The 24,899-nt window shown below is 48.7% G+C and overlaps 1 protein-coding gene across 1 annotated transcript in view; it reads right to left on the bottom strand.

Moving 5' to 3' along the window:
• Positions 1 to 2,869: 2,869 nt before the first annotated feature.
• rfwd3 (ring finger and WD repeat domain 3) overlaps positions 2,870 to 24,899 on the bottom strand; it is a 28,422-nt gene continuing 6,392 nt past the window's right edge. Inside the window, exons 4-11 of the mRNA XM_067997710.1 lie at positions 24,295 to 24,386; positions 22,024 to 22,138; positions 11,831 to 12,059; positions 11,071 to 11,221; positions 9,667 to 9,843; positions 8,878 to 9,092; positions 8,032 to 8,249; positions 2,870 to 4,178 (exon numbers count right to left, since the gene is read on the bottom strand). Of these exons, the coding sequence (XP_067853811.1) occupies positions 4,035 to 4,178; positions 8,032 to 8,249; positions 8,878 to 9,092; positions 9,667 to 9,843; positions 11,071 to 11,221; positions 11,831 to 12,059; positions 22,024 to 22,138; positions 24,295 to 24,386 (1,341 nt within the window). The 3' untranslated portion in view covers positions 2,870 to 4,034. The remainder of the gene's footprint in view (positions 4,179 to 8,031; positions 8,250 to 8,877; positions 9,093 to 9,666; positions 9,844 to 11,070; positions 11,222 to 11,830; positions 12,060 to 22,023; positions 22,139 to 24,294; positions 24,387 to 24,899) is intronic.

Below are 24,899 nucleotides of genomic sequence, written 5' to 3'. Positions count from 1 at the left end.
ATGTCAGTGCATATCATCTGGCTTTTCAGTTCTGTGGAGTATCACAGCCTCCATCTAACATCCATACAGCTGAGAGATATGCCCACAAAGCAGGGGTGGGTGGGGTGCAGGGGGACATGAATAAGATGCAGTTATGGGGCAGGGGGGGGTCACGGCAGAATTAGTGGAATGCAACCAAAAGGGAGGCATAAGTCGAGAGCTCCTATTGTAGAGGCAGAAACAAGCCATAAGTAAGGAGAAATAGGAGAAGCACAAATGGGATACAGCTACTATGGGGAGCGGGGTGGGGGGGGGGGGGGGAAAGAAAGAAACAAGACAAAATATAGCTATAAGGGATAAAGCACAAAGAGGATTGCTGTTGCAGGGAGGGACCAATGGGATATAGTTGTGTGGAAGGAAGAAATGGGATTTACAGGGAAGTATGAATGGGATAGTTACAGGGGAGCAGTCACAAAGGGGATTGAAGCTGTACAAAAAAATCAAATGGCTCCACTGCTCGAGAAAATATAAAATCCATTGGATTCAGCCTCATCAATTCTGTAGTAGTCTTCTCGTTGTGTTGATGGTTCAAGTTATACAATCTGTTCAGCTGAGTAGTACTTACGCATTTTAGCATTTCAAAGACATGATTCAGATCCCCTCTCCATTGGCTTCTCCCCAGTGAGAACAAGTTGAACCAGTCAGCCTTTTCTCACTCGATGTTTTGGGTTTTACAAACATCCATGTTGCTCTCTGTGGAACTAACTGGTCAATGTGACTTGTTCTGCTTAACGTGGTATCTGATTACATATAACCAGTTGCTAGTGTAAATGGGACACATGGCTAGTTATTGACAATCCCTTTTTACACATGACTAGAAGTTAGCCTTCTCTAACTGTTGATATACCTTGAGTGGAAGGGAAAAGATTGCATTCAGATCAATGCACGGTTATTGTTCTATGGCATGAGGCGGCTCTTGAAGCTTGGCTCTTGCAGCAAGTGGAAATTGTTTCTCTGACTCTGATCTGATCACCGGAAAACAGTGGCAGCTTTGGGATTGTGCTGTGGCTCAATTGTAATTATAGGTGAAAACTCCCAGCCACTGTACTGCTGACCTGCTTTAAATGAGTCAGCAGACACCCGCAGTGCCCTCCCTTCTTCAGATCTTTTTATTATTGTGTGACTGGTCTGTGTTACAACGCTCCAATTCTGCTGCGTACAGCTTGCAAGAAATTGTGAACACGTGGAACAGACCAACCTTGGAGCTCAGACATTGGATTTGAGAGGTGTTCAAAGTCTCAGTCAGTGCTCAGCTTACAATCTCTTCCAAGTTTTTCATTAATAATCCACCGTTCCACAGTAAACTCAAAAGTTGCTGCTGTACTTTCCAGCTGCCTGACCGGCAAAATTCTGCAGGAGTTGGAATTTCCTTTGGCTCAAAATTAGCAAAACTGAAGTCACCCCTTTGTTTTCCACCAGTCTCCAGCTCGGACTCTCCACTGGCACCTACCCCCTTTCCCTGCTGCTACTAGGACTCTAATCCATACCGCCGTCATTTCAAGGATCAACTTCTCCAGCACTTTCACCAGGCTCCCAACCTCCTATTAATTCAGAACACTGCAGCCCACACCCTCTGCAGCTATAAGTTCCAACCACCCAACGCTCCCACTCTTGCCTAACTGCACTGGCTCCGATGCCTCAACAATTCAACTTCAAGATTCTCACCTACATATCCTTACCTGTCCAAAAGCTCTACCCTGTCCAAACAAAATTTTCTCCAGATGCCCCTCCTGTATTCCCCGTTGACTCTGCTTCATCATCAGCATTAATCATTAGATACTTGGGAGTGCTGTACAGAGTTCTGGTTTCCATATCACAAAAAGGATATACAGGCATTGGAGAAGGTGTTAAAAAGATTTACAAGGATGATAACTGAACTGAAAGGTTATACTTATCGGGTAAGACTCAACAGGCCGGGGCTCTTTACAAAAAAGGCTGAGGGGTGACCTATTGGTCTTTAAAATTCTGAAGGGGGTTGATAGGGTAGACGTAGAGAAGATGTTTTCACTTGTGGGGGAGTCCAAAACTAGGTCATAAATGTAAGATGGTCACTAATAATTCTGATAATGAATTCAGGAGAAACTTCTTCACTCAGTGGTGAGTGTGTGGAACTCACTACCACATGGAGTGTTTGAAGCAAATAGCATAGATGCATCTAAGGGGCAGCTAGATATGTACATGAGGGAGAAAGGAATAGAATATGTTGATAGGGTTAGATGAAGTAAATAGAGTGGGAGGGGGCTCATGCAGAGCATAAACACCATAGACCAGTTGGGCTGAATGGCCTCTGTGCTGTAAATTCTATATAATCCCATTACCAGTGAATCAGCAGGAATGAGGCCACTTGGCTAGTCTCAGTGAGAATGTTCCTGGTGCTGCCTCCATAGATCTTCACCCATAACCAAGTATTCCCTTCATTCATTGCCAAGTTTCCAACCTTTGGCACCTTGCCCAGGTGGCCATTATTCACATGTGAGCCTCAATACTATCCACATGCTGATCAACCATGAAATGCATCTCAGATGAGCTTACCTTAATGAACATAAAATTCACACAAAAACACCAAGCGAGTTTCCAATATTAAAAATACGACAGGTGGACTCACATTTGGTTGCCATGGACAATTGCAAAATTTCAAGTCTAGTACGCTAAGGCTCAGCTGGCACTAAGTGGAAAGTGATGATAGCCAGTTGAATGCCCAGCTGACAACTCAGGCACAACATGGACCTCTCTCACATTACAGGCTCTGATAGAGATGTTGCTAATGATTAGTTATCACTTAATAAGCAGCTGGCCCAGGGTGTGTGGGGGTAGAAGAAAAAAACGGTCACATTGTTAATTTTTTTATTTCAATGCAATAATAAAATGACGCTTATGTACACTATGAAAATTTGAATTGCACGAGCAGCACATATACACCTCATTCAGGGACACAATCAGTACAGCTTCAGGCATGGGCTATTACAGCCCTCACCAGCGACCCCATGGGCAACGCTTTCTGCATTGAATTAGGCCAGCAGGTTTTGGCCTTTGAATCTCGTAACCTTCCTGGGTGTGTACACAGAGTGATGGACCCCCCCCCCTCAACCACCGAATTATTGAATGTCACATTCTGGTCCTGTACAACGAGACATAACCTGCATTTGTCATTGCAAATCTCTATCACCCAATCTCAAGTCATCAATTTTTTTCCCCTTATAAATTAAAAGAGGTTAAAGGCATTACACAGTATACCATGCTACCTCAATAGTCCTCTACAGATTTGCTACAGTTCCCTGACTGGAAACTCCTCTACTCCAGCACCAAACATAGGCCACATATCGACACAGGTGGGATTGTAAAAAAAAAGTGGTTTCGAGTGGCAGTGTGGTGGGCCAGCCCACAGGAGTATTAACACATCGTCCCACTGAGTTATTGCTTGTACTCTGAGCTCTCGATTTGTTAGCCTATCACAAGAGTCAGTAAAGGGGTGATTAGAAGCTCCCCTCCACCCAACCCCCAGAGGAATGGGGAAAAAAATATACTCTAGGTGGAGGAGAGTCCCTGCAGACCACTCCAGGGGAACAGATAGGCACGAAAGGCCAAGAACACTGGGGAATGCCACACGAGGATCTACAAGAGAGGAAAAATAGCAGAAAAAAAAACAGAACTAGGCTTCTTTTCAAAAGACAATTTTGCTGGAATGTCAAAAACAACAGCAATAGCATTGGTCAGCAGTGCAATCAGAAACCAGCAACCCGTTGGAAACGTGAGCCAACTAATCATTACAAGAGGCCGTCATTTACAACAAAAGGGGAAGTTGGTGGATTACCAGGACACAGCTCGGGTAGGTCAGTCACATAAATCACGTGGGGACAGGCAGGCCTGTTTAAAAGGTGCTTCGTTCCCTACCCAGGTGCAGTGCAGCAAGTCACATACGACTCAGCACCACATTTAGGCCGTGGATTTCCAATCCCAGCAAGCCTGTGACAGCAAGCGCTGAAACACAGGCCCCATCAGGCCCACTTGTAGATCTTGACCATTTTTTCCGTCAGGGTTCCCAGGAAACTGGATTGATTCACTTCGAAGGGGCAGATGTCCAGTACGGGCTGGTCGGCTTGAAGCTTCTGGATCAGGGAGCCGCTCCCTGCATTCCACACCTGCCATAGCAAGACAACAAAAAGGGTTACAACACCGGGCACCTCCAGATGGAAATTCAACAGACAGACCGTAGAATTCTAGAAATAAAACGACCAGCGTGTCTGTATTTAGTTGCGTCATCAATCAATAACTCCCCTAACACTCCAACCTCAACATTTCCACATTTGTGGCGTATTGCAGAGAGACAGACAGAAAGGTGACAAAAACACATACCAGGAACTAAAATAAAAACAATAAATGCTGAAAACGCACAGCAGGTTCGTCATCAGCTGTAAAGAGGAAAGGTGAGTTATCAGGGTGTGCAGTCCATACATGAACCCATCTTTTCCTTTTACAGAGGCTGACAGATTACTTCCAGCATTTTTTATTTTAGAAAGGCTGTCGACCTTCATACAGGACACCACGATACTGAGCCCAGTCACAATCCCCCCACCCACATGTTCACAAAGCAGCCTTCTGCCCACCCACCACTGCTCTTGTTCCCTACCCCCATCCTTCCCACCATGCACACAGTGGTCCTCAATGCAACAGCACAGCCTCCTCACATATGCACACAGCTTTTCTGTCAGAGGATGCTTTTCATATAAAAGATTAACTTTAGCTGACCATACCAAAAGAGATCAAACCAGCCAGACTCCCTCGCTAAATTGCATGACATGGCAAACGGAGCGGAAAGAAAATGAAAGCATTTTTCTGTGACACAATGTCTCCACTGAGTCCAAAATCAAGCTGATCGAAACAACAGCTTTCACTACTTTGTGTTTTAAATTGGTTTCAACTCGAGTCTGAAACTCCACATATAATTAGAGGATGAGGGCAACACACCCTGGACACTCCAGTCAGTGCCCCCCATGGCTACGGTGCTCATTTAATAGCCACAGCATTCATTGGGTACAACAGAAACTTCAATCACAAATATGAGGATACCTGCTACCACCATGTGGCGGAACTCAGCATCACACTCAAACACAAAACCATAAACCTCTAAAATTGTCACCAGTATATTATAAACAAGCTGACATCAGTTCAGGTAACTTCACACCACCGACGTGATGCATTCTGGTACAATCCCCATCCTCAATGATGGCGGAGTCCAGCACGAGTGCAAAAGACAAATCTGAAGCATTTGCAACCATCTTCAGCCAGAAGTGCCTAGTCGATGATCGATCTCTGCCTCCTCCCGATATCCCCACCATCACAGAAGCCAGTCTTCAGCCAATTCGATTCACTCCACGTGATATCAAGAAACGGTTGAGTGCACTGGATACAGCAAAGGCTATGGGCCCAGACAACATCCCGGCTGTAGTGCTGAAGACTTGTGCTCCAGAACGAGCTGCGCCTCTAGCCAAGCTGTTCCAGTACACCTACAACACTGGCATCCACCCGACAATGTGGAAAATTGCCCAGGTATGTCCTGTCCACAAAAAGCAGGACAAATCCAATCCGGCCAATTACCACCCCATCAGTCTACTCTCAATCATCAGCAAAATGATGGAAGGTGTCGTCGACAGTGCTATCAAGCGGCACTTACTCACCAATAACCTGCTCACCGATGCTCAGTTTGAGTTCCGCCAGGACCACTCGGCTCCAGACCTCATTACAGCCTTGGCCCAAACATGGAGAAAAGAGCTGAATTCCAGAGGTGAGGTGAGAGTGACTGCCCTTGACATCAAGGCAGCATTTGACCGAGTGTGGCACCAATGAGCCCTAGTAAAATTGAAGTCAATGGGAATCAGGGGGAAAACTCTCTGGTGGCTGGAGTCATACCTAGCACAAAGGAAGATGGTAGTGGTTGTTGGAGGCCAATCATCTCAGCCCCAGGACATTGCTGCAAGAGTTCCTCAGGGCAGTGTCCTAGGCCCAACCATCTTCAGCTGCTTCACCAATGACCTTCCCTCCATCATAAGGTCAGAAATGGGGATGTTCGCTGATGATTGCACAGTGTTCAGTTCCATTCGCAAGCCCTCAAATAACGAAGCAGTCCGAGCCCACATGCAGCAAGACCTGGACAACATCCAGGCTTGGGCTGATAAGTGGCAAGTAACATTCGCTCCAGATAAGTGCCAGGCAATGACCATCTCCAAGAGAGAGTCTAACCACCTCCCCATGACATTCAACGGCATTACCATCTCCAAATCCCCCACTATCAACATCCTGGGGGTCACCATTGGACAGAAACTTAACTGGACCAGCCATATAAATACTGTGGCTACAAGAGCAGGTCAGAGGCTGGGTATTCTGCGGCGAGTGGCTCACCTCCTGACTCCCCAAAGCCTTTCCACCATCGACAAGGCACAGGTCAAGAGTGTGATGGAATACTCTCCACTTGCCTGGATGAGTGCAGCTCCAGCAACACTCAAGAAGCTCGACACCATCCAGGACAAAGCAGCCCGCTTGATTGGCACCCCATCCACCACCCTAAACATTCACTCCCTTCACCAACGGCGCACAGTGCCTGCAGTGTGTACCATCTACAGGATGCACTGCAGCAACTCGCCAAGGCTTCTTCGACAGCACCTCCCAAACCCGCGACCTCTACCACCTAGAAGGACAAGAGCAGCACGCACATGGGAACACCACCACCTGCACGTTCCCCTCCAAGTCACACACCATCCCGACTTGGAAATATATCGCCGTTCCTTCATCGTCGCTGGGTCAAAATCCTAGAACTCCCTTCCTAACAGCACTGTGGGAGAACAGTCATCACATGGACTGCAGCGGTTCAAGAAGGCAGCTCACCACCACCTTCTCAAGGGCAATTAGGGATGGGCAATAAATGCCGGCCTCGCCAGCGACGCCCACATCCCATGAACGAATAAAATAAAAAAAACTAAATGGTACAATTTTAAAGGGGGTGCAGGAACAAAGAGACCGGGGGTGTACGTACATAAATCTGTGAAGGTGGCAGGACAAGTTGGGAAGGCTGTTAAAAAAGCATATGGGATCCTGGGCTTCATAAACAGGGGCATGGAGTAGAAAAGCAAGGAAGTTACGCTGAACCTTTATAAACACCGGTTCGGTCCCAGCTGGACTATTGTGTTCAATTCTGGGCACCATACTTTAGGAAGGAGGTCAAGGCCTTAGAGAGGCTGCAGAGGAAATTTACTAGAATGGTGCCAGGGATGAGGGACTTCATGAGTTATGTGGAGAGACTGGAGAAGCTGGGGTTGTTCTGCTTAAAACAGAGAAGGTTAAGGAAAAATTTGATGGAGGTGTTTATCATCATAAATGGTTTTGGTAGAACAAATAAGGGTGGCAGAAAGGTCAGTAACCAGAGGACACAGATTGAAGATGGTCGGCAAAAGAACCAGAGGCGACATGAGGACATTTTTTTTAAATGCAGCGGGTCATGATCTGAAATACACTGCCTGAAGCATGGTGGAAGCAGATTCAATAGTAACTTTCAAAAGGGAATTGAATAATTACTTCAAGGGAAAAAAATTACAGGGCTATGGGGCTAATTGGATAGCTCCACCAAAGAGTCGGCACAGATATGATGGGCCGAATGGCCTCCTTCTGTGCTGTATCCCTTGTGCATCCCACGGATTTGGTTACAGAATCTAATAGGTACCTGCCCTCTCCCTCTGGGATACTGCATGTCGAGAAAACTAACCATTAACACTGCACTTTGGTGTATTCTCCTTTCTTCAGTTTTGCTCCCAGGGGTAATTTTACTTCAAACACCATTTTACCAGTTTTTTGTGCTGAACACAAGAGAGCATTTGTACCCATTAACCTAGCCAGTCATACTGCAATCCTGAGCACACATCAAGGAAGACACAGGATGAATGTTGCTTTCTAAAATGCAGCCAATGACAAGGTTGCAGATTAGAGAGGATCACCACCACTTACCATAGCGCTGTTTGTCGCCTCGTCCCCGGCACACACCAGGACACTGCCGTCCTTCTCTGGACTTGTGAAAATGGCATTTTTGGTTAGCAGTTTACACGTGGGGCCTGCATTGAACGTCTGCACCGGGTAACACGTGCAGACGAGATTCTCTAGCGACTCCAGTGAGGGACTGCTTGACAGCTCCATCATCACACACCGTAAAGAATTGTGGGTTTTACCTTCAAAAAACAAACAACCAGCATTACTGCATTCAAAATTGGTGGCAGTTTTCAATTTTGAACAGATTTCTCTAGATTGGTTTAAAAATAAAATGTCTCCCTTCTTCTCCCTCAGGTGTAGCCGTTTGCCCGAGATCTAGTTTCAGAGGCACCAGCAGCCCTCCAAGGCCAGGAAAGTGGCCAAAGCTCATGAAAGTGTTGGCAGGCCATGTGACCAAGGGGGCCTTCACAGCTGGAGCCTGATCTGGTCTTCACCCACAAAAGTGACTGGATAGCCATCAGGAGTTCGTAACCCTGGCTGGATCTGCCCTTCCTCACCCAAGGGCACTGAAGCTGATCGTGGCAGCCTAGTGCCATCCTGGATAAAATACACTAAAAGTACAGATCAGGAATTGAGCCCAAGGCTTTCTGGTTTGTACAGTTTGGTTGCACACAACCTTTACCAAGAGGATCAGAGGTGGTGGTGAAAGTTTTCATATATCCTTTCAAACTGCGGTCATCGTTTTGTAGCCACTCACATTTGCCAAAGTCAGATTGCCCTACAGGTTCAGTGCCCACACTGGTCCATTAGACAGACACACACACCCCCCGCCCCAACCCAACTCTTCTCAAACACTGCTCCACGAACCTGGCCTATAAGTAACGAGGCAGTGTCGCATTGTGGGTTCGATCTGTATATCCGTGCAGCTCCCAACCTCCAGAGGCAGCAGGTGCGCCTTGTACGTGTTTGTGGATTTCTGCTCCCAGAAGCAGCCCCCCTCTAGAGTGCCGGCCACCAGACCACCACATGGAAACGCTGCAGACGCCATACGTGGGAGGTAGGTCAGTGAGGTCACAGGGCACCTAAACGATGAAGTGGGGGGGAAGAAGGTTAAAATCTGCAATCGAGAGAAAAAAAAGTCGGTTTACATCCAACATTGCATTAGGAGAGGGAGGGAGTGAGGAAGAAGGAAGAGAGCGAGCGAGAGAATCATACCCAAGTTCCTGGATGTGCACCTGAAGTATTGTGACCTATAAGGCTACGGACCAAGTGCTGGAAAGTGGGATTAGGCTGGGTGGCTCATTTTCAGCCAGCGTGGACACGATGGGCCGAATGGCCTACTTCTGTACCGTAAATATTCTACGATTCTATTGAAGCAGCCAGTTGTTATACATAGATCAGAAAATTCTCCAAGGAGGAATAACAGGCAGATCCTGAGATAGAACAGAACAGATGCTGGATGCGAGGGGCAAAGGATACAATGTGGGTCAGTCATGTGACGTTTGCCTGAAAAGTTACTTGAAGGAACAGGCACCCTAACCTCTCTCCCACCTCTAAATCCCTGGTTCCATCAATCACTCCCTCTGGAATGCACCATTTAGATCCTTAAAAAAAAACACAGGCTTCAGGCACATTTTAAAAAGCCAAGTAACACACCTGGAACCCTGTGGCAGCAGCTCCTGAACGTGTGTGGTGGTGTCCCTCATGTCGTAGATCAGGATGGAACCATTTATCAATCCAGCGTAGATGTAGTTTGTGTCATCTGAACACCAGCAGCAGCTCCAGACGGGGCGACCAGTGTTGTACGTCTGCACCACCGTGTTGGCAATCAGGCTACAGGGACAGCAATTAACAGGGTCATTGCAGGCAGGATAGACTAAACACAGGGTGATGGAATGGAAAATGGCCAGAGGTCTGGCACATCGCCACACGAAAGGAAACAATTCAATTCAGTGGATGAGACACGGTCGGTGATTCTAGATGACTGCCCTCTGAGTAGCAGGACCACTCAAACTAGGGCAGAATCAAGGCGCTACAATTGGCCTCAGCAGCCCCGAACTGCTATTTCTTCTTGGGATGTGCGAGATGCTGACGACACAGTCCCTGTTTGAGTTGATGGTGGTGGGCCTTCCAGCGATTGTTTTTTTTTACAACTTTCTTGCGAGGTCAGATTAGAGGGCATTAAGAATCAATCGTGGAGAATGGGACTGGAGTCACGTGTGGGCCAGAGCGGGTAGGCAGGCTCCCCTTACTGATAGGCAACCAATTGAATTTTTACAACAATCTGGCAGCTTTTGCGGTCATTTTTCCGGTGCCCACACATTACCAGATTTATTCAATTCAATTTCACACCTTGCCATGGTGTGATTTGAACTGGTAACCTCTGGAATGCAAGTCCAGCACCATAGCCACTTAACTGCCATACTGAGCAGGGGGTGAAAAGGTCAACCAGTGACTCCCTACAGAAGTGAATGTATGGACATTGGGTGAGGACTAGGCTTGGTTGTGATGCGCTGGCAGTCAAATAGCCTGCTAACTCGGTCTTAGGCTTACACATATATAGTAGCCACGTAGGCGAGGTGCTGGGGAGTGATCGCTCCCTTTGGAACAAGGAGTCAACACCTTCAAGAGAAGAAATATTGGTGAGGGAAAAAAAACATCCAGGAAGCAGGCCATCTGCACACTCATCTGTGCTAATGGATGTGGTAGAGTGTGAAGGAGGAATAGTGCAGGGTCCTGGAAGATGAAAGGCAATTTGTTTTGGTTGATGAAAACAGCAAGTCCAACCCAATTGATTTAGTCTATCACAAGTGTGCAGAGGGTCCCATTTTATCCCCCCCAAGGCAGCCAGGAGATGTAGAAAAATGAGAACCCCCAGTCAGTGTATCTGAATACGAGAGAAGTGCACGTGTTCCTCTAGCAACAGGACTTAACAGGCACTGCCCAAGACAGAATCTTATTCACTTGTCTGGATTGCATCATGGTGAAACCTGTTAAGTCAATTATTCGATCCCTTCTCCTCCCGTGCCACAATAGAACTGTAATTCGACACCCATTTACCTGGTTAATTTGATGGTATTGTCCAGCGATGCAGACAGGAGGATACTGTCGGGGCGGTCACTGAATGCCAGACCTCGAATCTGTTTGGAATGGATCGGGACATACTGGGTGCTGCGGAAATTCACCCCACTGATCTTCTTCACGCCACATCCTGTGCACCAGACAGACAAGGTGAGCCAGGGTGGCAAAAGCGGAACAGTCTGAAGTTACCTCAAGTTGCAAGAGGGCAGATTTCCCCAAAACACAAAGTTGGTGTGTCTAAATAGGTTAATTTCTGGAGTCAAAATGTGTGCACAAAGGGCTCAAAGTGCCAAGAAATGCTCTGAATAAATTCTGACATTGTGCCTGGAAAGCATACACCTTCTGTGTACAGGACAATTACAAGCTGGGTGGAAAGATCTATTTACCATCTTCATGTATATGGTTTTCCAATGTCCTGATACCTCACCCCCTTACACACCAACACATCTCATCATACAGCATGATTGTCAAAGCAGTACAGAATCTCAACGCTGAGGGGAGGACCAGGAGAGGAGATAGCAGCAGGGAAGAGGTCAAAACAGGGAGACAGGAGTGGTGTACAAAACAGAAGCCTCGAATAAGGGAAACAAATGAGTAAAAATTAGAGTGAGGTTTTTAAAAAGCACATGGAATGCAATTGGACAATGGTAGCTAAAGGGTAGAGAGATATTTTTGGGAACTGTAATGTACATAATGGTCGACACTTCAGTCGTCTTGCAGAAACCCCTTTGAAGCTTACCAGGTAGGAGCGTTGTTTGAGGAGAAGGTTGGGACACAACGAGACAGCTCATCGAAGCACAGTACGCCATTACTCGACAGTTCCCACTCTGTGAAACCATGATGCCTTTCTCAAATTGGTACTTGCACTGACTTTGACTGGAACTGGGGTGACCAGTCAGGCAATTATTGGAACTGGAGGGGCCTTGGGAAGCACTTGGACCGTGCTTGGCCATCAGACATCTCAGCTCCTGTAGTAGCAACAGAGAAAATTCAATACCATACTCACAAAGGAATCCAATGTGCAGCTACATATACACAGCCCAATATATAGTGACACGTGAGTGCAAAAGACAAGGCTGAAGCATTTGCAACCATCTTCAGCCAGAAGTGCCGAGTCGATGATCCATCTCGGCCTCCTCCCGATATCCCCACCATCACAGAAGCCAGTCTTCAGCCAATTCGATTCACTCCACGTGATATCAAGAAACTGCTGAGTGCACTGGATACAGCAAAGGCTATGGGCCCCGACAACATCCCGGCTGTAGTGCTAAAGACTTGTGCTCCAGAACTAGCTGCGCCTCCAGCCAAGCTGTTCCAGTACAGCTACAACACTGGCATCTACCCGACAATGTGGAAAATTGCCCAGGTATGTCCTGTCCACAAAAAAGAAAAATCCTATCCGGCCAATTATCACCCCATCAGTCTACTCTCAATCATCAGCAAAGTGATGGAAGGTGTCGTCGACAGTGCTACAAAGCGGCACTTACTCACCAATAACCTGCTCACCGATGCTCAGTTTGGGTTCCGCCAGGACCACTCGGCTCCAGACCTCATTACAGCCTTGGTCCAAACATGGACAAAAGAGCTGAATTCCAGAAGTGAGGTGAGAGTGACTGCCCTTGACATCAAGGCAGCATTTGACCGAGTGTGGCACCAAGGAGCCCCAGTAAAACTGAAGTCAATGGGAATCAGGGGGAAAACTCTCCAGTGGCTGGAGTCATACCTAGCACAAAGGAAGATGGTAGTGGTTGTTGGAGGCCAATCATCTCAGCCCCAGGACACTGCTGCAGTAGTTCCTCAGGGCAGCATCTTCAGCTGCTTCATCAATGACCTTCCCTCCATCGTAAGGTCAGAAGTGGGGACATTCGCTGATGATTGCACAGTGTTCAGTTCCATTCGCAACCCCTCAGATAATGAAGCAGTCCATGCCCGCATTCAGCAAGAACTAGACAACATCCAGGCTTGGGCTCATAAGTGGCTAGTAACATTCGCGCCAGACAAGTGCCAGGCAATGACCATCTCCAACAAGAGAGAGTGTCGAACCACCTCCCCTTGACATTCAACGGCATTACCATCGCCGAATCCCCCACCATCAACATCCTGGGGGTCACCATTGACCAGAAACATAACTGGTATAGCCACATAAATACTGTGGCTACAAGAACAGGTCAGAGGCTGGGTATTCTGCGGAAAGTGAGTCACCTTCTGACTCCCCAAAGCTTTGCCACCATCTACAAGGCACAAGCCTGGATGAGTGCAGCTCCAACAACATTCCAGAAGCTTGACACCATCCAGGACAAAGCAGCCCGCTTGATTGGCACCCCATGCACCACCACCAAAAAATTCACTCCCTTCACCACCGGCGCACCATGGCTGCAGTGTGTACCATCCATAGGACGCACTCCAGCAACTCGCCAAGGCTTCTTCGACTGCATCTCCCAAACCCGCGACCTCTACCACCTAGAAGGACAAGAGCAGCAGGCACATGGGAACACCACCACCTGCACGTTCCCCTCCAAGTCACACACCATCCCGACTTGGAAATATATCGCCGTTCCTTCATCGTCGCTGGGTCAAAATCCTGGAACTCCCTTCCGAACAGCACTGTGGGAGAACCTTCACCACACGGACTGCAGCGGTTCAAGGCGGCGGCTCACCACCACCTTCTCAAGGGCAATAAGGGATGGGCAATAAATGCCGGCCTCGCCAGCGACGCCCACATCCCATGAACGAATAAAAAAAGACACAAATAGAGGGACCCCAACATGCAGCTACATTGAAAGAGTATTCAAAATATGGCAACATGTACACAGGATTCATAACGACCCATGGAATTCAAGATATATCTTCATAAACAGGGAATTCCAAATACAGCAACATACAAAGAAATTCAATTATGCAGCACAGATGCAGAGGATCATCAGTGAACACACCCTGCTATCTTCCACTCCATGCTTAGTTTAGGCAGAAATCCTGTTGTCCACCCCACTCGTCGTTTAAATGATTCTCAATTGTTCCTTCAATGGATGGGGGACTTCTCTCGCTCACACACACACGGGGGGGACTCTCCTCCCTCACACACACACACGGGGGGGACTCTCCTCCCTCACACACACACACGGGGGGGACTCTCCTCCCTCACACACACACACGGGGGGGGACTCTCCTCCCTCACACACACACACGGGGGGGGACTCTCCTCACACACACACACACGGGGGGGGACTCTCCTCACACACACACACGGGGGGGGACTCTCCTCACACACACACACGGGGGGGGACTCTCCTCACACACACACACACGGGGGGGGACTCTCCTCACACACACACACGGGGGGGGACTCTCCTCACACACACACACGGGGGGGGACTCTCCTCACACACACACACACACACGGGGGGGGACTCTCCTCACACACACACACGGGGGGGGGACTCTCCTCACACACACACACGGGGGGGGGACTCTCCTCACACACACACACGGGGGGGGACTCTCCTCACACACACACACACACACACACACACGGCGGGGGGGGGGACTCTCCTCACACACACACACACGGGGGGGGACTCTCCTCACACACACACACACACGGGGGACTCTCCTCACACACACACACACAGGGGGGGGGGGGACTCTCCTCACACACACACACACACACACACGGGGGGGGACTCTCCTCACACACACACACACGGGGGACTCTCCTCACACACACACACACACGGGGGACTCTCCTCACACACACACACACGGGGGACTCTCCTCACACACACACACACGGGGGACTCTCCTCACACACACACACACGGGGGACTCTCCTCACACACACACACACACGGGGGACTCTCCTCACACACACACACACGGGGGACTCTCCTCACTCACACACACACACGGGGGACTCTCCTCACACACACACACGGGGGACTCTCCTCACACACACACACACGGGGGACTCTCCTCACACACACACACACGGGGGACTCTCCTCACTCACACACACACACGGGGGACTCTCCTCACACACACACACGGGGGGGGACTCTCCTCACACACACACACACACACACGGGGGACTCTCCTCACTCACACACACACACACGGGGGACTCTCCTCACACACACACACACGGGGGACTCTCCTCACACACACACACACGGGGGACTCTCCTCACTCACACACACACACGGGGGACTCTCCTCACACACACACACACGGGGGACTCTCCTCACACACACACACACGGGGGACTCTCCTCACACACACACACACGGGGGACTCTCCTCACTCACACACACACACGGGGGACTCTCCTCACACACACACACGGGGGGGGACTCTCCTCACACACACACACGGGGGGGGACTCTCCTCACACACACACACACGGGGGACTCTCCTCACACACACACACACGGGGGGGGACTCTCCACACACACACACACACGGGGGACTCTCCTCACACACACACACGGGGGACTCTCCTCACACACACACACACACGGGGGACTCTCCTCACACACACACACGGGGGACTCTCCTCACACACACACACACACGGGGGACTCTCCTCACACACACACACACGGGGGACTCTCCTCACACACACACACACGGGGGACTCTCCTCACACACACACACACGGGGGACTCTCCTCACACACACACACACGGGGGACTCTCCTCACACACACACACACGGGGGACTCTCCTCACACACACACACACGGGGGACTCTCCTCACACACACACACACGGGGGACTCTCCTCACACACACACACACGGGGGACTCTCCTCACACACACACACACGGGGGACTCTCCTCACACACACACACACGGGGGACTCTCCTCACACACACACACACGGGGGACTCTCCTCACACACACACACACGGGGGACTCTCCTCACACACACACACACGGGGGACTCTCCTCACACACACACACGGGGGGGGACTCTCCTCACACACACACACACGGGGGACTCTCCTCACACACACACACACACGGGGGACTCTCCTCACACACACACACGGGGGACTCTCCTCACACACACACACGGGGGACTCTCCTCACACACACACACACGGGGGACTCTCCTCACACACACACACACGGGGGACTCTCCTCACACACACACACACGGGGGACTCTCCTCACACACACACACACGGGGGACTCTCCTCACACACACACACACGGGGGACTCTCCTCACACACACACACGGGGGGGGACTCTCCTCACACACACACACGGGGGGGACTCTCCTCACACACACACACACGGGGGACTCTCCTCACACACACACACACGGGGGACTCTCCTCACACACACACACGGGGGGGGACTCTCCTCACACACACACACGGGGGACTCTCCTCACACACACACACGGGGGACTCTCCTCACACACACACACACGGGGGACTCTCCTCACACACACACACACGGGGGACTCTCCTCACACACACACACACGGGGGACTCTCCTCACACACACACACACGGGGGACTCTCCTCACACACACACACACGGGGGACTCTCCTCACACACACACACGGGGGACTCTCCTCACACACACACACGGGGGACTCTCCTCACACACACACACGGGGGACTCTCCTCACACACACACACGGGGGACTCTCCTCACACACACACACGGGGGACTCTCCTCACACACACACACGGGGGACTCTCCTCACACACACACACGGGGGACTCTCCTCACACACACACACGGGGGACTCTCCTCACACACACACACACACGGGGGACTCTCCTCACACACACACACACACGGGGGACTCTCCTCACACACACACACGGGGGACTCTCCTCACACACACACACACGGGGGACTCTCCTCACACACACACACACGGGGGACTCTCCTCACACACACACACACGGGGGACTCTCCTCACACACACACACACGGGGGACTCTCCTCACACACACACACGGGGGGGGACTCTCCTCACACACACACACACGGGGGACTCTCCTCACACACACACACACACGGGGGACTCTCCTCACACACACACACGGGGGACTCTCCTCACACACACACACGGGGGACTCTCCTCACACACACACACACGGGGGACTCTCCTCACACACACACACACGGGGGACTCTCCTCACACACACACACACGGGGGACTCTCCTCACACACACACACACGGGGGACTCTCCTCACACACACACACACGGGGGACTCTCCTCACACACACACACACGGGGGACTCTCCTCACACACACACACGGGGGGGGACTCTCCTCACACACACACACGGGGGGGACTCTCCTCACACACACACACACACGGGGGACTCTCCTCACACACACACACACGGGGGACTCTCCTCACACACACACACGGGGGGGGACTCTCCTCACACACACACACGGGGGACTCTCCTCACACACACACACGGGGGACTCTCCTCACACACACACACACGGGGGACTCTCCTCACACACACACACACGGGGGACTCTCCTCACACACACACACACGGGGGACTCTCCTCACACACACACACACGGGGGACTCTCCTCACACACACACACACGGGGGACTCTCCTCACACACACACACGGGGGACTCTCCTCACACACACACACGGGGGACTCTCCTCACACACACACACGGGGGACTCTCCTCACACACACACACGGGGGACTCTCCTCACACACACACACGGGGGACTCTCCTCACACACACACACGGGGGACTCTCCTCACACACACACACGGGGGACTCTCCTCACACACACACACGGGGGACTCTCCTCACACACACACACACACGGGGGACTCTCCTCACACACACACACACACGGGGGACTCTCCTCACACACACACACGGGGGACTCTCCTCACACACACACACACGGGGGACTCTCCTCACACACACACACACGGGGGACTCTCCTCACACACACACACACGGGGGACTCTCCTCACACACACACACACGGGGGACTCTCCTCACACACACACACGAGGAACTTCTCTCTCTCACACACACGAGGAACTTCTCTCTCTCACACACACGAGGAACTTCTCTCTCTCACACACACGAGGAACTTCTCTCTCTCACACACACGCGGAACTTCTCTCACACACTAGGAACTTCTCACACACTAGGAACTTCTCACACACTAGGAACTTCTCACACACTAGGAACTTCTCACACACTAGGAACTTCTCACACACTAGGAACTTCTCACACACTAGGAACTTCTCACACACTAGGAACTTCTCACACACTAGGAACTTCTCACACACTAGGAACTTCTCTCACACACTAGGAACGTCTCTCACACACTAGGAACGTCTCTCACACACACACACTAGGAACTTCTCTCACACACACACACGGAACTTCTCTCACACACACACACACGGAACTTCTCTCACACACACACACGGAACTTCTCTCACACACACACAAGGAACTTCTCTCACACACACACACTAGGAACTTCTCTCACACACACACACTAGGAACTTCTCTCACACACACACACTAGGAACTTCTCTCACACACACACACTAGGAACTTCTCTCACACACACACACTAGGAACTTCTCTCACACACACACACTAGGAACTTCTCACACACACACACTAGGAACTTCTCTCACACACACACAAGGAACTTCTCTCACACACACACACTAGGAACTTCTCTCTCACACACACACACGGAACTTCTCTCACACACACACACACGGAACTTCTCTCACACACACACACACGGAACTTCTCTCACACACACACACACGGAACTTCTCTCACACACACACACACGGAACTTCTCTCACACACACACACACGGAACTTCTCTCACACACACACACACGGAACTTCTCTCACACACACACACACACTAGGAACTTCTCTCACACACACACACTAGGAACTTCTCTCACACACAGACACTAGGAACTTCTCTCACACACAGACACAAGGAACTTCTCTCTCACACACACACAAGGAACTTCTCTCTCACACACACACAAGGAACTTCTCTCTCACACACACACACGGAACTTCTCTCTCACACACACACACGGAACTTCTCTCTCACACAGAGCTACACAGGGAATTTAATAGAGCTGCACACAGTGAATTTAATATAGAGCTAAACACAAACAGGGAATTTCCTTTTCCCTACTTTGCTCTCTTCCTTTCTGCTCTCACTTTTATGACCAGGAGTAGAGCTCCAGAAAGCTCGTGTTCGGACCACTGCTGTTATGAATTCAATAATGATTTCGTTGGAGGTATCAACAGAACCATTTATAAACTCACCAATTACAGAAAACGTGCACATGGTAAGTAATTTGGACTAAATCAATAGATTTCTGGTCACTTCAGTTAAGTCAGGTGAATGGACTCAAATGTGTCACTGTCCTTCAGTGCTGACATGTTCAGTGTTGCATTTGGGATTGGGAAACTGCAGACATATTTAACTAGTATCCATGCATGGTGTAAAGTAGCAGATCAAGAGAGGAAAGAGGTCATTGCTGACAATTCATTAAGGTAGTGTGATGTGGCTATAGGAGAAGAGGTTTAAGTTGCATTGATAGGAACATAGAGTACATAACAGAGCATTTACTTAGGTTACATAAGGCTTTCATACATTTACATTTGAGAGTATTGTCCCGTTTTGGTCCCCAGACATGGCAATGTATAGAGGGGATCTAGGGAAGGTGCAGAGGAGGGCAACCTGAATGATACCCAGCCTTAGGACTCAGTTATTAGAAGAGGGTCCCTAGTGTTAACGCTATTTACTTTGGAGAATCACAGAATTTGAAGAAATGAAGGGATTGGATTGCATACAGTCTGGTTGAATAGGTTGAGATGGACAGTGATTGCAGAACTAGAGAGCACGTATTTAAAATAGTTAGGTAGAGTTAGATGTTCGGATGTCTATCTGTTCGCATATAGACATCACCCCAAGGAATGGGTAGAAATGGATTCAATGCAGTCCTCTGAACGAAAACTCAACAAGCTCCTGAGAGGATTATGTTTCCAGTTAGAGCATAAACTGCTAGTTAGCTGGGATTATGCGGAATAATGGGCTACCATGGTCTCCTGCAGCCTGCTTCGTTGCCTTCGGAGATAAAACAGGAATCTCCTAGAGTATTTTCTGAATTGACCATAGGTTCTTATTTTCTTGCCTCCCCCAGAAGATTGGGTCATCAGGGGATAAGTAAATGGTGCAGGAGGCTGCACTGAATGTGAATGTAGGTGGGGGTGCGTATGACGCATGTACAGGCAATTCAATATAGAGAGCTACAATTCAATATATGGAGCTACACGCACAGAGGCACAATTCAATATATAGAGAGCTACACGTAGAGGCAATTCAATATATCGAGCTACACCCACATAGTGTGTTCGATATAGAGCGCTACCCAAACAGGGAATTCAATGGACAGCGCTACAGGCACAGAGGCACAATTCAATATAGAGGGCTACACGCACAGAGGCACAATTCAATATAGAGGGAGCTAAATGCAGAGATAATTCAATAGTGAGCTACACCCATAGAGGCAATTCAATATAGAGCGCTGAACCCACAGAGGGCATTTAATATAGAGCTACAAAAAAGGAATTAAATATACAGTTATTGACATATGCATACACACACCCATGAATTCAATAGAGTGAATCTTTTATGATTGAATGTCGATCTGCCCAAAGTCAATTATTATTTATGACTGATCGACATGTCTGATTCTGTAAATATATTTGAGTACTGACATACAACTGTTGATTAGGGGCACGTGTTGAACGTAACACCAACTAGTTATTTACATCCAACACTTTCTCCGCATAGCAAACCTCACCAAGCAGCAAACATCTCCTTCCAAACTTCCTCTACTTGTGCCAGTGGAGATGGGCAAGGATTGAGGCTCAGGCAGATAGATATGGGGAGGGGGAGCACTGGGATTCTGGCAACAACTCTTAAGCTATTTTTATATTACAGCAATGTAAGCAAACCAGAGACACATTATTCTCTTTCCTGTAGCTGTATTAAGTATGAAGAGCTGGGCTTGCAACAAACTATCTTAACGCACAGCTTCTGGTTCCCTGCGAATCTGCTGTTGGGTTATGGGTACCTGCTCCTACAAAGTAAATGGGAGTCAATCCCAATTATTTGCACAGAGTCCCTGTATTACACAGAACAGCGTCAGGAGACCAACATTCAACAGAACCACAGGCAGAGATGAGAAAACACCTGGCGAGCAGAATTACCTTAAGGGTCACTTAGAAGATGCCAGTCTCTGCTTTATATACACAAGCAGATTAGAAGTAATGTGCCTCTAATCATAGCTCACTATCAGCACAGGCTGTGAACTAGATATGAAGGTCTATCTAATTCAGTAAGAAGCCAAGATTAGAAGTATAATACTGAACCCTACAGATTATAAACTAATAACTGTAGATACACATGGCTTCCAGTTTTGCCAAGAACAGATTGATGACTACAACCAAGGGATCACTGTACAACTACAGAAACAAAAACACAGGGAAGAAAAAAATTAAACGTGTAGATTTATACACAGAATCCAATATATAGCAATTGGGACACACAAGTACAGACAATGTACAGTTACCCTACATGAAAAAAAATGTCATTTGACATACACATCTCCAACCTCAGGAAAATCCAAAGCAGTCTCTCTCCCTCCCACTGGTCAGACGAAACAGAGACCTCACAACCATGGGGGGGGAAGTTGCAAGACACACACAAGGACTTTCAGGCCTGCATAATATTAGCTATAACTGCATCACTGCAGTCAAATGTGGAAATTCTGCAGACTTGGTAAATCCAATTGTAAATAGCTCGTTTTCTGCACTTATCGATGAGGATTTGCAGCACACTGACCCTTACCTGCAGCTGTTTACGTAACTTGGTGCACTCATCTGTCAGGAACTGCAGTTGGAGACGACACTGTGCAGATTCCAGCTCTGCCTTCCGACGCAACATCTGCTCCTTCTCCAGATCGCTGCCCAGGAGAAAGGAGAAAAGTGAAGGCAAAGGGATATAACTCAAGGAAATCCCAAAGGAAAAATGAAAACACGTAACAGGGATGGTGAGGGAATCTGTAGACCTCTCAGTATAATGCACATTCAATACTTTGTACTCAGTAAGAAATAACTCGCATTTACTTAGCGCCTTTCACAACCTCAGGACATCCCATTGGCTTTATAGCCAATTAAGTACTTTTTGAAAGTATAGTCACTGTAATGTAGGAAACATGCAGCCAATTTGCAATCAGCCAGGTCTCACAAATAGCAATGACTCGGTCATAAGTTTTGAGTCATGTTGGTCAAGGGATAAATATTGCCCAGGACATAGGGGAGATCTCACCTGCTCTTCTTTGAAATAGTGCCACGGGATCTTTCACATCCACCTCAGTTTAACATCTAACGAAAGATGGCACCTCCAACAGTGTAGCACTCCCTCAGTACTGCACAGAAGTGTCAGCCTGGATTATGCACACAAGACTCTGGAGTGGGACTTGAATCCACGAACCTCTGACTCAGGAGCGAGACACTGTACCCGTTGCAGTCATGCCACTGCGGGAAAGATGGCGAATGGAGGGCAGAATCTTTCCCCATTTTGGGGGCGCGAGAAGCAGGGAGCCTTCCCCTGCAGGGTGCGACACACACAGGAGTCAGTTTCAAAGCAACATTGCCTGAGACTTGGGAGCAGGTTTCCTAGCCACATTCTCAGTCCAGCATCATGCATGGTATGGAGAGACCAAGAAAGGGGGAGGAGAGAAAAATGCCACGAGTCTTAGCAGCAGCACTTCTACTAAAAGCGACTCACCCCCACCCCCAACAAAGAGTTAAATTAGAAGTAACTTCCATTGGAAGTAACTTAACATTACTGGATTTCAGTACTTTTCCCCCTTTCTTTCCAATGCGTTGGGAAGGCAGGAGGGAAAGAAGCAGTTATGGAAAATATTGGCAAGATTGCAGTAAAAAGGAAAGGAGCAAGTGACTGGAGATTTCCAAATGGTGTCTTTTATTTTCACTCTTGTGTGAGCTTCTTGTGGGAGAATAGGCGGAGGTGACTCTCCTTAAAGCTTTCCCCTCACTCCCTATGGGGACACGCTTGGTTTCCGTTGTGGCTTCCTGACAGTACAGCCATGATAAGTGGGAATTGCATTTGCTGGACCCAATATTTCAGGCTGGACCTGTGTCTAGGCCTCTGCTGCTGTTATACTGGCAGCTAGGAGCACAATCCGGAGATGCCTACCTCCCAGTGGGGTTGACAAATGTAAGGAATCTTACAACACCAGGTTATAATCCAACTGTTTTATTTGAAAATCACAGCTTTCGGCCTTGGAGGGAGTACAGCGTAGGTTTACTAGAATGATACCCGGACTTCAAGGGTTAAGTTACGAGGAGAGATTACACAAATTGGGGTTGTATTCTGTGGAGTTTCGAAGGTTAAGATATGATCTGATCGAAGTTTATAAGATATTAAGGGGAACTGAGAGGGTGGATAGAGAGAAACTATTTCCGCTGGTTGGGGATTCTAGGAGTAGGGGGCAGAGTCTAAAAATTAGAGCTAGACCTTTCAGGAGTGAGATTAGAAAACATTTCTACACACAAAGGATGGTAGAAGTTTGGAACTCTCTTCCGCAAACGGCAATTGATACTAGCTCAATTGCTAAATTTAAATCTGAGATATAGTTTTTTGGCAACCAAAGGTATTAAGGGATATAAGCCAAAGGCCGATATATGGAGTTAGATCACAGATCAGCCTTGATCTTATCAAATGGCGGAGCAGGCACGATGGGCTGAATGGCCTACTCCGGTTCCTATTTCAAACTGCCATGGTGGGATTTGAACTTGTGTTCTCTGGATTACTAGTCCAGTAACATGACCACTACACTACCGTACCTACATCTAAGCTGTAGGTACGGAGCTAACCCTAACCTCACTAGTCATCCGCTTTCTCGGAATTATTCTTATTTAGCTTCCCTGCACTCTGATGCTTGCGCATCCCCAATGCAGCTTGGTGACCAGAACGGTACATGTTACTCCAAGTAAGACAGGAGACCTTTCTCGTGGTCCCGCTACAGAAGTAAAGCAGACGTATTTTTTAAAGAAAGTTATGAAATGAGAAATCAGAGTCACAAGTGTATACCTCTTCAATCGCTCCTGTTCACTGGTATCCACAGCTTTCAGTGCTCGGGCATACAGCAACACCACATCTGACCGCTTAGCTTTCTTATTACACTGCAAGAACCAAACACAAACAGGCTTTCAGCACAGATTCTGTTCGGTCAGTTATAAAACTCTCAATTTTCTTTGGAAATCAGCTGTTTAATTTTACAGACAAACATTCACAGCCACACCGCCCCACCCCCTGCACTATTTCTCTTCATTTTTAAAAAAATGTCATTTGCCACATCCCATGCCTAATATTGACAATGCCAGTGGCATTGTGCCCTTTGCTGTTTCCAGACTCGAGGGTGAACCAGATTCCTCTGAACCAGAGTACTCAGGAGCTACAACCCTGAGATATGTCTTGATCAAAAGCCACTCACACCGTAAACAAAATCAAAACTCCAGGTATTTTTTTTTTTCATTTTCTAAAACATTCTCTCTCTCTGCAACATCCCAAAGTTGGTGGGCTCTGAATTAAGTGGAGGGGCAGGTCCGTAGGTGTGCACGAGGTGGACTACAAGCAACCGTCAGTCCATGTTTCAAGCATCACTGACTGCTCCATACATTAATCCATCCAGCCGA

Source organism: Heptranchias perlo, chromosome 16, assembly GCF_035084215.1.
Source record: "Heptranchias perlo isolate sHepPer1 chromosome 16, sHepPer1.hap1, whole genome shotgun sequence".
NCBI lineage: Eukaryota > Metazoa > Chordata > Chondrichthyes > Hexanchiformes > Hexanchidae > Heptranchias > Heptranchias perlo.
This window is presented reverse-complemented; position numbering and strand designations above follow the sequence as displayed.